The 14,620-nt window shown below is 36.6% G+C and overlaps 2 protein-coding genes across 3 annotated transcripts in view; one reads left to right on the forward strand and one right to left on the reverse strand.

The window, feature by feature from the left end:
* LOC150098355 (clotting factor G beta subunit-like) overlaps positions 1 to 11,293 on the reverse strand; it is a 44,707-nt gene extending 33,414 nt beyond the window's left edge. Inside the window, exon 1 of the mRNA XM_090405017.1 lies at positions 11,172 to 11,293. The gene's annotated coding sequence lies outside the window, so the exon portion shown is untranslated. The remainder of the gene's footprint in view (positions 1 to 11,171) is intronic.
* The window catches only part of LOC150098356 (trypsin-1-like), a 36,998-nt gene that overhangs the window by 11,989 nt on the left and 10,389 nt on the right, over positions 1 to 14,620 (forward strand). Inside the window, exons 1-2 of one of the 2 annotated variants that reach the window (XM_090405018.1) lie at positions 11,575 to 11,768; positions 12,701 to 12,788. In XM_090405018.1, the coding sequence (XP_090261144.1) occupies positions 12,725 to 12,788 (64 nt within the window). In that variant the 5' untranslated portion in view covers positions 11,575 to 11,768; positions 12,701 to 12,724. Of the gene's footprint in view, positions 1 to 11,574; positions 11,769 to 12,700; positions 12,789 to 14,620 lie in introns of those variants that run through there. The other variant, XM_090405019.1, reaches the window with a different exon arrangement.

A 14,620-nucleotide genomic window follows, 5' to 3' on the forward strand; every position in this document is an offset into this window, starting at 1 on the left:
TGGAGTTTATACAGCATAGTTTCTGTGAGAGGGGAAATGATGTGATTCATTATTAGAGCTGTTTTTATTGCAGCTCTCTCTAATTGCGCTATTTGTTGAGAAATCTATTACACAGACTGCAAAAGGTTCAGGGATACAATAAAACTACTTGTTTTTCTTGCATCTGCAGTACAATGGCTGTTGGGGAGAGCGTGTTGTTACTGCAGGGAGCGGGTTACTATCGCCTCGACGTGAACATGTTTAAACATTTTTCGTGTGCGAGGCAGATGCAAACATTTTAATGTCTTTTTTCGTAAAGTAAAATCACGGGTGCGAGTTATACACGAGGGCAAGTTATATTCGAGTAAATACGGTAAGCATTTCGACAAGTTGACATCCTTCTGCTGTTTCCTCTGCACAGCTGACGACTATGATGAGTTAAAATGCACAAATATTTTTCTCACTACCGTTTTTTTTTTTCAAACCAATATAATTATACAATGATCAATTTTACACTGAATAATATTATAAATGTATATATAAATAAATATTATAAATAAAATAAAATATTATATATATTATAAATAAATTAATTAATGAGATCCTGTGTAGCTCAGTGGAAGTGGCGTTTGCATACCACCGCACTTGGCCGCATGAAGGAAGACTTCGAGTTTCGAGTCTAGTCGGCGACTAGAGGAAATTTTTCTAAGCTTTTTTCGACCTATTCGACCGAGTAAGTCGATCTCTGGCATGGGTAAGCGGGTTTTTCCTCCCGGAAACTCGGGTTTTTCGTCCTGTAAACTCAAGAAAATCGACCGTAGAACCCACATTATTTCAGACATTAAATATATTGTGTTAGGGTTAGGGACCACGAGATGGCGGCACATTTGAGCCGTCTCTCTTCACTGTGTACCGCTTAATTAGTGATAGCCTTGGGCCATCTGTCTCTGATTGGGTACCAGTGGAGATTGAACTGCCCACTCAGTCTCCAAAAGTTAGATAGGGCTAAATGGCCTCGCCTACTCCCGTATACGGGAGTAGGCGAGGCCATTTAGCCTCGCGAGTAGGCGAGGCCATTTTTTTTTTTGATAAATAAATTAATTTTCTATTAATTTTTCCTCTATTAAAAACTGCCCGGCACTCAGCAACTCGATTTGCGAATTTTTGGCACAAGCACATGAAAAGGTTCGCCACCACTGTGACTTAGCGCATCATCCCTGGTCATACGTATCAAAGCTGTGCTAAGTGTACCACTTTCCGTATTTATGTCGGTGCCCCTACAATATAAAGAGAGCAGTTCATTGTGTGTGTGTGTAGAGGGGGGGGGGGAAGTCTTTTATTTCAATGTCTGTAAGATGCATGTTTCAGCAAATGCAAGATCCCACCTAACATTATTTCACTAGATTTGGATGAAAGAAGTAAAAAAATTGTAATTAACCTTGATTTTTTCATTTTTAAAAAAATTCCTGTTTAGAGTGGTCTTCATTTTTTTGGAAAGGAGTCTTCACTGGCTACACTCACCTCTACAAAAAAAGCTAAGATATGCTGCGAATTGGAAATTGATGTAATGATTTTTGCCCCAAGCGCAGGTTTCTAGGAATGTTTGACAGATTTAAAACAGGTAAGAAATCTGAACGCATTTGGAAAAGATTTTGGGAGGAAGACTGATTATCTGTTGGAAGTTTGCGATTTGCAATCAAAAGAGTTTATTTCGGGCATTTTCTTCATATATGACAAAGCTGGGCTCTTCTTCTTAATTAATCTGTCTTTCAAAACTTTATAAACTGCTTCTTTGAATTACTTCCTTCATCTCTTATTTCAGTCCAGAATTGGAATATTGTATGCCGCTTAAATTTTAGGACTACTTTATTTTCTTTATGACCATTGAGAAAAAACTGATTTCAGATCGAACCTCGAATTTGGCAATAAACAAGTTTAAATGGAAAAGCTAGACTTTTCCATGGGGAGTTTAGTAAATGCCAATCGGCTCCATCCTAACATAGAGAAGGAAATAATAATAATAATAATAATAATAATAATAATAATAATAATAATAATAATAATAATAACCACCTCTTGCCCTCTGAACTTCGTGGCTGTGGCGAATGCATCCAGGGTGGAGATTTTGTGTCTCCATAATTGCGTGAAGAAGGCTTCCTGTAATATGAATCGCTGAGTAGTCACAGAGGCAAGCAAAATATATTCATAGCTATTTAACTGGACTCTATTGACAATGTTCGTTGTTTGTCAGAATCTTTCGAGATCTTTTGTTTGACAATTCGGAAGAGGATCAGAACGTGGACCAATCGACATCAATGGTGAAGACATGTAGGAATACATGTAAGTATTCTTTGTGGTCTGTCAGCAAACTTCACAATGGGACAACCGTCACAATGTTCATCATTTGGATGATGCTTGGATATTTGGATAATTTTTGGGAAAGATCATGAATGTAATTTTCTTTCGCGTTTAAATTTTCGTAGTTGAATATCTGTCAATTACGGAATACACAGCAAAACACATTCCTCCAACGAGAGAGAGAGAGAGAGAGAGGGGAGGAGAAATAACGAGTTATTCGTTTAACGTCTATTAGAAAAAAAAAGTACCATCCTGCAATCCTACATATTAATGAGGCCGAGTGCCTATTGCCTTGCAATTTTCTTACCACTTTATTGAAGGACAAACTTCCTGCTGTTCACACTGCAAGAGCTCATGCAAGGTATTTGCTGGAGGCATTTGTTCCAAGTAAGGTAGCGTTTCCAATGCTGTCTTTGGTAAGGGGTCAAAACAAACGAGTCATTCTAATGAGGAACTGTGACGTCAGTTATTTCCTCCAAGAGTGAAATAAAGTACTTCGTCCGGCTCGAGATAATGAGCATAACATGCGAGCCGTGACTTGTTCATTCTTATCAAGAAAAGCCATTAGGATTTAATAAAGGGTAAACCAACAAAAAACGAATAAAAAACTCTCTTACTCTCTTGTCTCTAGGCTGATCAACAACTTACATCTCTTTGTAAATCATTCTCAACTTACCAGACTTTTCTTACAGTGATTTAGAGATGAATAGCGAGCCTCTTTCATTTCGCAAACATTTCCTTGTACCTTTACAATTATCACGCACCCTAGTAGATTGTATTTGTATTATATTAAAATATTTGAGACCAAATTTTCAAAACTAGTGTCTCCATGACAACAAGCCGCAGGAAGAAGTGAATGTAATCTTCCGCTTGGCATTTGACGTTAAAATAAATATGTGATACTGAAAAAAAAAAAAAAAAACAGTCAATACTGTAAAAGAATGACAGATGCCCAGTCGATATGCTTCAAAGTGTGTGAAAGTGAAACTATTTCAGCAGTGGGTGTGTTGATGAGTGTCTGTGATCACATCGTAGACGGTTTGACTTTATACGAAAGACATGTTTTAAAACCCATTTCTCTATATCTTCTCTAAGGCTGAATGAGTATTATTAACAAAAATATAATTGGCCAGTGTGCTGTAGGTTAGCCATTCCTGTGCGGAGGAATCGACTAAAGAATTTATAACTAACATAGCCCTTCCTACTCCTCACCTTTGTTATACAGTTTGATAAAAGAAAAGTCCCATAGTGTGAGCAGCACATCATCATCAATAACTTTAACAGACTTAGGCGTCCGCGATCTTCCAAGTATCCTTAGATTTCGAAACCATAACTCGAGGATAAGATGGTTAGCCCTATTCTAAGTATCCTTGATGAAGTGATTTCTACTGGCAGGTTTGTGGGACGAAAACCCTTCCACCGCATGAGACCGATTAACTCATCTCCGTTTGAAAATATCTCATAAGGGTTCTTTGCGTTGTAGGAGGCATTCGAACCCAGGTCTTCGTCTATACCGACTGAGCTACGGAGGCTGTAGTGTAACAACACACGTGCAGATATTTCTCCATAACTTCCGTTTTTTTTAATGAAGATATTTCCACTAGTTTGAAGAAATATGTAGATGTAAAAAATGCCACGAGTTACTTCTTGAGATTAAGATAATCCATTATTCTCGTCAGTTTATTCATCACAATAAAAAAATGCAATTGTCACGTTTCGAACTAGCAAGCGAAAGGTTTCTGAGCTATTGGACATACGATAAAGAACATTTATAAAGAGAAAAAGAATCTTCGACTGATGGACTGTGTGTATACTGGCTGTCACCAAATTGTTTCAATTACTGCTGCTATTATTTACGGAAACGTGCAGTGCATTACAAAGTTTGGTCTTAAACCTGCCAAGGTCTAAACCGCAGTTTTCTTAATGACCATAGGCCACCAAGAACGAACGAAAATAACAAATCCATCTTAATGCTTTCACGAGAAGATAGGGAAACTTGGTTTTAGCCTTGAGAATTCCGGTTCAGGCGTTTATGACGGCGCGGGGTGGAGGCTACGACCATAGAATGCTCGTACAGACAGCGGAAAATTTTAAACGTGACAATAAATCTGTGTTAAGAATTCTAGGGGGGGGGGGTTAAATGCAAACTGAAAAATAAGGGGAATTAATCAGAACTTAGTGAGAAGAAGCGAAAAGAAATTTAAATAATTATAGAAAAAAACTTTCGTCCGAGCTAGAGCAAAACAGAAACGATGAAAACAAATTCTGAAATAAAAAAATAAAGAAAAGCGAACGACAGCTGTCGTTTAAACTTGATTAATACGAGTTCGTCGGCATCGGAGTTGTCTTAGCTTGCACTACTTAAAAGACAGGGAGGAAAACCACCAATTCAACGTAATTTTCTTCGCAGCCCACTCAAGCATAATCCTCATCCGCAGTACCTGACAGTGAAGCTGAATAGAAATCTGACCTACAAAAATCATATTCGTAAAGTAAGAAGCAAAATAAAAACGATAAGCAACATCATCTCAAGATGATGTTGAGTGCGTATCAGTCTGGGAAAGAAGCGCTCACATAAACATTATTGACTCCCAACTGAACATAACCATGCGCACGATTTGCGGGACCCTGACATCCACCCGTTCTCTGCCATGGCTGCCATGTGCTTTCCACCCTAGCTCCACCAAATATACGAGGAAGCAGGCTTCACTAAAAGAAATGGAGAAAATCATAAATAACTCCCCACTGCCTCTTCACTCAGCCCTTATAAAACCCCTTCCCAGAACACGGTTGAAGTCAAGGCACCCATTTTGGGACATAACCGGAGCCATTTCTGGTGCAGAGCCTTCGACTCAAGATGTGGAACCAACAGTGAACATTCCAACAAATGGCGCACTTGTGAACGACCCCTGCAGTCTCCCGCCCGGCTTCATCATTCCATGAAGACTATGGACAAGTATCAACAGAATCAGGGTAGGTGCGGTGTCTCCTACATAAATGGAATATGGCAAATAGCCTTTACTGCGACTGGACTCATATCCTATAGATTACCACACACACATCATCATCATCCGCTTCACCGTTTTCACGGTGACCAGCAGGATATACATGAAGTGTCAAACGAACCTCTAGTGGCTTTCAACATTGGACATTGAACTATAGTTGAACTCCATAAGAATACCTACTTAAAAGACAGGAGCGCTGCCCAAACGTCCGTATAGTAGCCTTTTATTAGTCCATTTTTAGTGCTGTAAGTTGAAAATTTTAATATTTTAAAATCCAAAATATTTTGTTTTGTGATATTTCCAATTCTTTATTTGAAAAACTGTGAAAATAAACATAATTTACATGCACGGATATATTCTTCAAAGCAACTTCAATAAACTGCTAGTGTGTGGGGCAACCTATTTTGAAAGTGAGAGTGTAAAAGGTCTTGAGGCTGAAGATACATTGCTAAGTAGTTGCTGTGGCAAAGGGGAAAAAAGATGCACATTTGACTGAGGAATTTACGAGTATATCTCTCGAACAAGGTTAAGATCAGACCTCATTTGCATTATTATGCAAAGATTTGGTAGCGGAAATTTGTAGGTGGTGAAGATAATTGTTAATAAATAATATAGTTGCTATATGTACGGTATATATAGGGTCTGCTTGTCTAGTGAATAGAAATTAATTTCATAGTCCGCGGTGAAACCACCATCCTCTTTATTGGAGATGTCATTTTAAAAAGTTCCATGTTTGTTGTCGTATTTATGAATTATTTAATCCTTAGCTTACCACCGTGTTACTTCTGATATGCTAAAGTTTAATTAATTGTCTTTCTTGGGCTGGATTTACATTTAAAAACATTCGACTAAAGGTTTAACTATTAAATCTGTAAAGGAAGTTGGAATATATTGCCTTTGAATGATAACATAAAGTAAAGCTGGTCTCCACGTATCAGAACAAAAAGTGGATATGAAAATCTCACATTGTATATATCTGTGTGTTTAATTCTGAACCGAATGATGGTGTGGGTAGCAATGCCACATTAATAGGGATTTATTACAGAGTGCAGTATTTCCCATTGCCTTCATATTCCAGTGGATCTGTGCTCAAAGGGCCGGTTTGCCAGTTTTGAGGGTAAAAGAAATCTTGTTTCTGAGAGAAAAACTCCGGATGTGACTGACCAACGAACCTATTTGTAAGAAAGGCTCTGTTAAAAGTTCTTCGTGTCCTAGAAGGATTTGAACCCAGGTCTTTCCAACCAACGGCCTTCTTCGAAACTTTCTGAGCTACGAAGACTCATGTTACATAAGTATAAATATTTTTGAAGAAATAAAATAAAAAATTTAACTCACTTTATTTCTTAAGGCCGAGAAAATTTAACCTTAACTAACTCTGAAGATATTGTAGATATCAAACCTTCATTGATAGTTAGCACAAACTACCAATGAACCAACGCTTTCGAGAACGTATGGAAGACACCTGGTGCCGTCTCGTGGAGATAAACTCTAACACTTGTATTTTTCTCTGTAATAGTACGAGGAAAAAACACTCTACTTGCCATTGCCAAAAATTACCTAGCTCGAGAAACAGCCGCAGAATAGCCCACGAAAAAGTTTCTCTTGTCGACGAATACAATAGAAATTAAAACAGCGTTTATTTGGACACGTAGTGCTGTGGAAGCAAATACCATTTCCACAACACTCTGCCGGTATTACTTTTCTATTTTTTTTTTTTTTTTTTTTTTGTATAAAATATTTTGCTCTTAGGGTAACCATAGTAACTATAGAATGCTTTTTAATTTAAGTGAACATCAATTAGAATTGATGCCTTCTTAGGGCATTAGAAGTCAAAATTTTTCGTTAGGTGTGTGTGTGGAGGGGGGAGGGTTGCAATTCAGAGTGTGATGTTAAGGTAATGAGGAGAGCGATTGATTTAAACAGAAAACATTCTTCGTAATAATGTTTGCCGTGAGGAGGACTTTCAATGCTGATCTTGAGTTACATGATGGATCAAATTCAACTCGTAAATTCACAGAAAGTCAATTCATTGCAATTCATTCACTGAATTGCTATCATTTTTCACTACTAACAGCATCAGTAAATCAATATTGTCAGTTTGCAGCAGTAGCGTTCTTCCTAATTGGCATATCTTCCGTTTCTTGGGTCTATAACCTAACAACCATTTCCATCCTGTCTTCTGAGGCATTGTTGACTGCACTGATCATCTTTAGCTTGGAAGAAGATTATACCATTCTCTTCAGTAGAGTGGATAACATAATGTACTTCTCAAATCATGACTTGATAGTGGAAAATCGTGGAATAGAAATAAATTTATCTTGAAAATATACTCAACCAGAAGTGACTGTGGTTTTTGTTGCTTAGCTAACTCAATTGTATTCCACAGTGGATGAATCAATAACCTTCGTTATAAATGATACAACGTGAAGCGTCAGTGAAGATAAAATAAAAAAAGACGCAGTTTAGGAATAATCACACATAAATTAATAAATCGGATAAATATAATTAAATTAATTAAAAATATATATATATATATAATATTCATCAAAGCTTGATTTGCTTCCTCAGTCTTAAGAAAAGGCTGGTTATATTCCGCTAATTCGAGCCCTACCCAAGGGCGGCCTATGAGTTGTGGAAATACTTTCTGAAAATGAAAGCTGTGCCGAACAAAGCGGCCTTTTGCAGCTGCCCAATTTTTAATCCATCTAACTCGAGTGCTTCTAGATGTTTTTTCAATGTTTTAGGGATGGCGCCTAAAGCACCTATGATTATGGGAACAACTTTCGTTTTCTTTTGCCATATTCGTTCAACTTCGATTTCAAATTGAATCTTTTGTCAGTCTGGATTTTGAAATCCCAGAGTATTTTAGCTTTTTCATTCTCAACCACTTCTGGTAACTTTATGCTTCCAATAGTCTTTAGATACTTCAAACCCATACTTTTTACATAAATGCCAGTGGATTATCTTAGCTACGTTATCATGCCTTTTACGGTACTCAATTTGTGCGAATTTTCTGCATCCACTTATAATGTGGTCTACCGTTTCTTCCCTTTCTTTGCACAATCTACATTTACTGTCTTCTTGAATTTTTTGTATTTTTGCCTTCATAACGTTGGTTTTAATGGCCTGTTCTTGTGCTGCAAAAATTACCGATTCTGTTTCTTTCTTTAGTGCTCCATTTCTCAACCATTGCCAGGTCAAGTTGCTGTCAGCGCTGTCCTCTATGTTGTGAAGGTATTTTCCATGCAATGCCTTATTTTTCCATCTTTCGGTTCTCACTTTTACTTGGTTGGTTTTGTATTCCAGTTTTGTCTCCATGGGTTTAAATAAACCCTCTTTTCTTACCTCAATTAGAAATTTTTCAGTTGTTTGCTGCAGATAGTTATTTAAATTTCGTTTTTCTTCTTCAATAACTTGCTTCACTTGTAATAATCCTCTACCTCCTTTTTTGCGTGATAGATAGAGCCTATCAATGTCACTGCGAGGATTGAGGGCATGGTGCATTGTCATTAATTTTCGAGTTTTTCGATCTAAATCTTCCAACTCTTGCTGGGTCCATTCAACAATGCCTGCTGAATATCTCAGAACAGATGTCGCCCAGGTATTAATTGTTTTATCAAATTTCCAGCATTAAGCATTGATTTAAGGAGTTTTCTTAATCGTCTTATGTATTCAGCTCTAGTTCTTTCTTTGATCTTATTGTGCAGAAATTTTGATGCTTCCAAAATTCCCAAATATTTGTAGCTGTCTTCGAATTTTATTGATTTGATTATTTCACCATCGAGCAGCTTGATTTCGTTCATATCTTCAAACTTTCCTCTTGTTATTCCAGCAATTCCACATTTGTCTAAGCCAAAATCCATTGATATATTTTGACTGAATATGTGCACAGTGTTTAGCAACGATCCGAGTTCATTCTCTGATTTTGCATACAACTTCAGATCGTCCATGTATAAAAGGTGAGATATCTTTGCACTCTTTTGCGCAGTTTGATAATCACGAGCAGTTTTATTTAAAACTCTAGTTAAGGGGATCAATGACAATATAAACAATAGAGGAGATAATGAGTCTCCTTGAAAGATTCCCCTTTTTATGTTTGCCTCTGCAATTTCTTCTCTATTTATAACCAACGTTGTTTTCCAGTTTTTCATGCTGGATTGCAAATATTTTTTCACGTTTTCGCTAATACCAAATAGTTCTGTGCATTTTAAAATCCAACTCTGAGGCACCGAATCAAACGCTTTTTTATAATCTATCCAAGCCATATGAAGGTTGGGTTTTCTACGTTTGCAATTTTTAAGAATCATTTTATCAATCAGCAATTGGTCTTTTGTGCCTCTTGAATTTTTGCTGTTACCTTTTTGTTCAATTGGGAGAAGAGAATTTGCTTTAAGATAGTTGTATATTTTATCAGCTAGTACGCCTGTGAGTAGCTTAAAAGTTGTTGGCAGCAGGTTATTGGTGGGAAGTTTTCTGGTTTGGAACTTTTTCTTTATCCTTTATGATCAAAAACGTTTTCTCTGCTGTGAGCCACTCTTCTTTGCATTTTCCTTCTAAAACATCATAAAACTGGTTAGCAAGTGTTTCATATAAGCCTGTTAGATATTTCAACCAGTAGCCATGTAATTCATCCTTCCCAGGTGTTGACCAATTTTTTATTTTTTTAGCTTGCTTTTGAACCATTTCAGTTGTTATTTTCAGTTGGTCCATTTTTTGTTCTTGTAATTTGTTCAATCCATTTTGCCTTGTTATTGTGCCTCAGGGTCGTCCCATAGGTTTTTCCAAAACTTTAGTGTATTTTCTTTGTCTCTGGTATTTGCATTTATATTTTCTTTAAAGTTATCATTCCTGCAGCAATCAATTTTCTTGTAAAACTGGTGCTGATTTGTGCGATACATATATATATATATATAACGAAGGATTGAGTACGTTTATTTTAATGTGTAATATTTCTTGGTTTAATTGCTGATGACGCAAAAAGTGTAGTTACAACAGAAATCTTAATTGGGAAAGATCTTGTGGAAAGAAAATTAAATTTAAAAAATCCAGTAAAATAACAATATCAGACTGTGATGATAATGGAAGCGAGGAAACTATTCGCTCTTGCAGGTGACCATGCTGTATTTGTATTGAGAGATATTTCAAGTTTTTGTCTAACTCGGATGCTCGGAAGCGTGTCCGGACAATTCATCGCGGAGACAATGTATCGCGAGGAAAATTCATTACGCATGTATCTTGAAAATCAAAATCACTGCACTTTTCCTGTATAGTAAAGATATCTTGCACGCTGCCATCGTTTGCAGATATAGATCATAGGTGAAAATTTGAGTAATTATATTTAAAAAAAAGATAATTTAATTATGTAAATCTTGTCATCGCTATGTAAATCAGCATAAACTAAATTGCCATCTGCGGGTACAATATCAGCTGTGGATTCCAAACTCGCAATGAGCACGGATGTTTGTAATTGATTTTTGGTAAGTCGTCTTGTGATGTGAGACCACAGCACACTGCTTATTGGAGGCCTGAAGTAGATTGAGTGGTTTTCATGTTTCATCACGGAGTTTGAGCGCAGGATTTCCGAAACAGGTAAAAATGAATAAAAATTACAACGAAACTGAAATTAGGAAACTCATCGATCAATAAATATATTACTTTCATTGCATAATAATAAAATTATTATGAAAATCTAATTAAAATCTAAACAGTACATAAATACATAAAAAACTATATTTTGTGAAATTTATCTGGCACTGCATTTACTTTTAATAAATTGGATTTTAATATTATATCCGCTATATAAAGTTGAAGGAAACTTTATTTGCTTACTTTACTCAAATTTGATTCCATTTCCGTTTAGAATGTTCTAAACCTTTATTTCGATTATACTCTTTCTGTCATTTATCTGTCCATGCATTTAGCTGTTTCTTTCTTTCTTTTTTATAATCAACATCTACCATTACGTTTCTCCTTCGAGCTATCTATTAAGTAGACGCTTTAAAACCGGATGGATCAAACATTGACATCGAAACAATTAGGATTGCATCCAGGACACGTAACCACCACCTAGTCACTAAAACAGGAAGTGCTGCCTCTTATTGCGAGCAAAATGATAAAAAACCTACTACGTTCGGTTGTTACCGTGGAGATAAAATAAATATCAGCGGGAACATCTGTAAGAGAGTATTGGTGGAAAATCTTGTTTCATTTCCGCTAGTCATCTTACTTTGTCCGTTCACTGTCGCGATGACAATTGAACTGAAAGTGATGTAAGAAGGCAGCTGTACGCATGCTCTGTCTCTCTTACTATAGGAAGGAATAATTGGTAAACTTCATCCTATAAGCTATTGTCAAGGGGTCCAGAGAACTCTGGTCTGAAAAGACTGTAGCCGAAATTTCCTTTCTGAGAAGTCGCCGAACAAGAAAGTAAGATGTCTGCTTTTTATGTAAATGGCTTAAAACGTGTTTGACTTAATAAATGAATTACTGAATGCATGCTTAGGTATGAATCACAGAAGCAGGGTAGGGAACGATTGTAATTGGGAGTAATTGTTATTATAAATAATAAATATTATTATTATTATTATTATTACGATATTGTTAAGGGTCTTCATAGAACTATGATGCAATGCGGTCTTCGGTTGGAAAAGAAGATAAGTTAGTTGATCTCGTGCGGGTGCGGTTTTATTTTTCTTAATCTAGCACACAATTAGCCAAAGAACACACACACACACACACACACACACACACACACACACACACACACACACACACACACACACACACACACACACACACACACACAATAGACAGACGAATACTCTATTAAGTCCACGATAGATGGCGTAATTTGTTGATGACAGATTAAGTAGCGTAAATGATGTTCTTTTAGTGTGATGTGCTCTTCGCGATGAGTCCATGGATTCCATTGGAAGTGTAATAATTATTATTATTACGGCATGACACTGTCAATAACTATTTTAACAGGAAAGAGACTGTCATAAAAGTAACTCGAAACCAGCACAATAGGTGCAGTAGTAAATGGCAGACTTCCAACTGAGCACGATGACTTTCATAGAAATATGAAACAAAACTGTTTATCCTCTGTGCAACATGGTTACATTCTTGTTAAATAATAGGCACTTCCATTTCCCATTTCCTCAGTAAATTACTGAGGAAATGGGAAATCTCGTTATGTAACGATACCACATTCGATACAATGCGTCATAAATAACTGACATCATCTTTACATACCCACCCACCCACACACACACACAGTAATAGGGTATATGCTAAAGACAGCTAGTTTAGCAGACAGAATAGTGAATTTATGCGTGGTTTCCTCTTTATGTTTGCAGGAAAGACAGTTATAATACAGAAGAATGAAGTTCTTAGAATTTGTGTTTATCGGTATTGTGGCGAGTGTGGTACAATCCTCCGTTTCAGGTAAGCCTTGTGGTTTTGATTCGATTGTGAAGAATTATGTTTCTTGTTAATATAAAATCGGTGAACTACACAAATCAAGCTGTATTTCTCACTAAACTAAATATTATGCTATAAATAATACCATTTTTTCCCAATTCGTTTGACTTCTTATATATATATATATATATATTTTTTTTTTTTTAATTGTCGTTTTGCTTAGAAAGAAAAATCAGATCTGTCGTCATCATCATCAATTCCTTGATATCTACCCTGAAGGGACATACAGGCTACTCTCAGAGAACGATTTGATTAGGTTCACGTTATTTTTAATCTCCTGTGAATAATTTCCCTCCAAATTAGTCAATTACACGCCAGCATGCCAAAACTATTGCATCTAAAACTATTGCATCATGAAACATAATTGGTTTTTTCCCTGCCATCTTGGCATCAAATATCTGTTTTACAAACCTTTCTTCATCCATTCTATTTAAGTGGCCATATCACCTTAGATTACTCTGGTTACACATTCTTGAATGCTTACAAAATTCCTCTCCTTGTTCACACCCATCGTCTCTCTCAGAACCTTCGTATCTCTGTGGTCTCTTCTTGGATCAAGTGCTTTATTTCTAACCCAGCTTTCAGATGCATAATTTAAAGCTGGTTCGAATACCTTCTTGTATTCAGTAACTTAGTGATTTTGGTGATTTCTCTCTTAATCCATATAAGTTTATTCAACTGGCCCATCACAATACCAGTTTTGTTTACTATTTCCAAATTTAATGTGCCATCTTCAATAAAAAGAGTGCCTAAATATTTGCAATATTTTACCTACTCTACTGGCTTTCCATTTGGAATGCAAGTGAACTTTCAACGTGTTTGTTAACCCATTTCGTTTTTTACTATGTTTTATTTTTTTTATTGCTGATTTTCATGATAAATTTCTTACAGCTGTTATTCAATTAATTTAGAGAATCCGAGAGACTTGTAACGAATATGTTTAGGAGTACAGCAGCATGTGCATAGAGCAGAGTGCTAATTTGATATCTCCTATTCTAATATGGTCCACTGTTATTCACTCTGTAATTCATGATATTGGGAAGGATTTGACAAGCGACATACAGCTATTTGCTGATGATGCAAGGATAGGCAGGGTAATCAGGAATGCTTCTGATATGCAGTACTTGCAGAATGATTTGAATAGGCTGGAATTGTGGGCATGGGAAAATGGGTGTCAGTTCACTGTCAATAAATCTAGAGTCGTCCACTTCGGCATGATTACTTATTCAATGTCGGATTATATTGGTGGGATTAGGCTAGAAGAAAGTGATGAGGCTAGGGATCTTGGAGCGTTAATAGATAGGAAATTGAAGTTTAGGGGCTATGTGGCAAAGTTTTCAAATACAACTCAAAAGATAATTGCAATGCTGAAACGAACGTTCACATGTAAAGATAAGGATGTTATTTTGCCTCTTTACAAGGCCTTGATAAGACCTCACTTGGATTATAGTGCGCATGTCTGGTCTCCTGGTTTCGGTTGTGATCCAGATATATATTGGAGAGCGTAAAAAGGCGAGTGTTAGAGATGATATCAGGATTGTGAAGACAGGTTGAGAATTTGTAGACTGCAGACACTGGCAAACAGGAGAAAGAGGGATGATATGATTGAGACTTACAAACTTCTGAAAGGGTCATACAAGGTTTCAATTTATAGAATTTTTCAATTTATGAAGGGTGGGAAAAGAACGCGAGGACATCCTTGAAAGCTGAAAATGAAGGCCGCCAAGGAGGGTGTGAGGGCAAGATTTTTCTCGCAGGGGGTGGTGCGTGATTGTCATGGATTGCCTTTGGGTGTT

The sequence above is a fragment of the Typopeltis vanoorti genome, chromosome 15 (genome assembly GCF_054136105.1).
Source record: "Typopeltis vanoorti isolate ZY-2024b chromosome 15, IOZ_Tvanoo_1.0, whole genome shotgun sequence".
Lineage (NCBI taxonomy): Eukaryota > Metazoa > Arthropoda > Arachnida > Uropygi > Thelyphonidae > Typopeltis > Typopeltis vanoorti.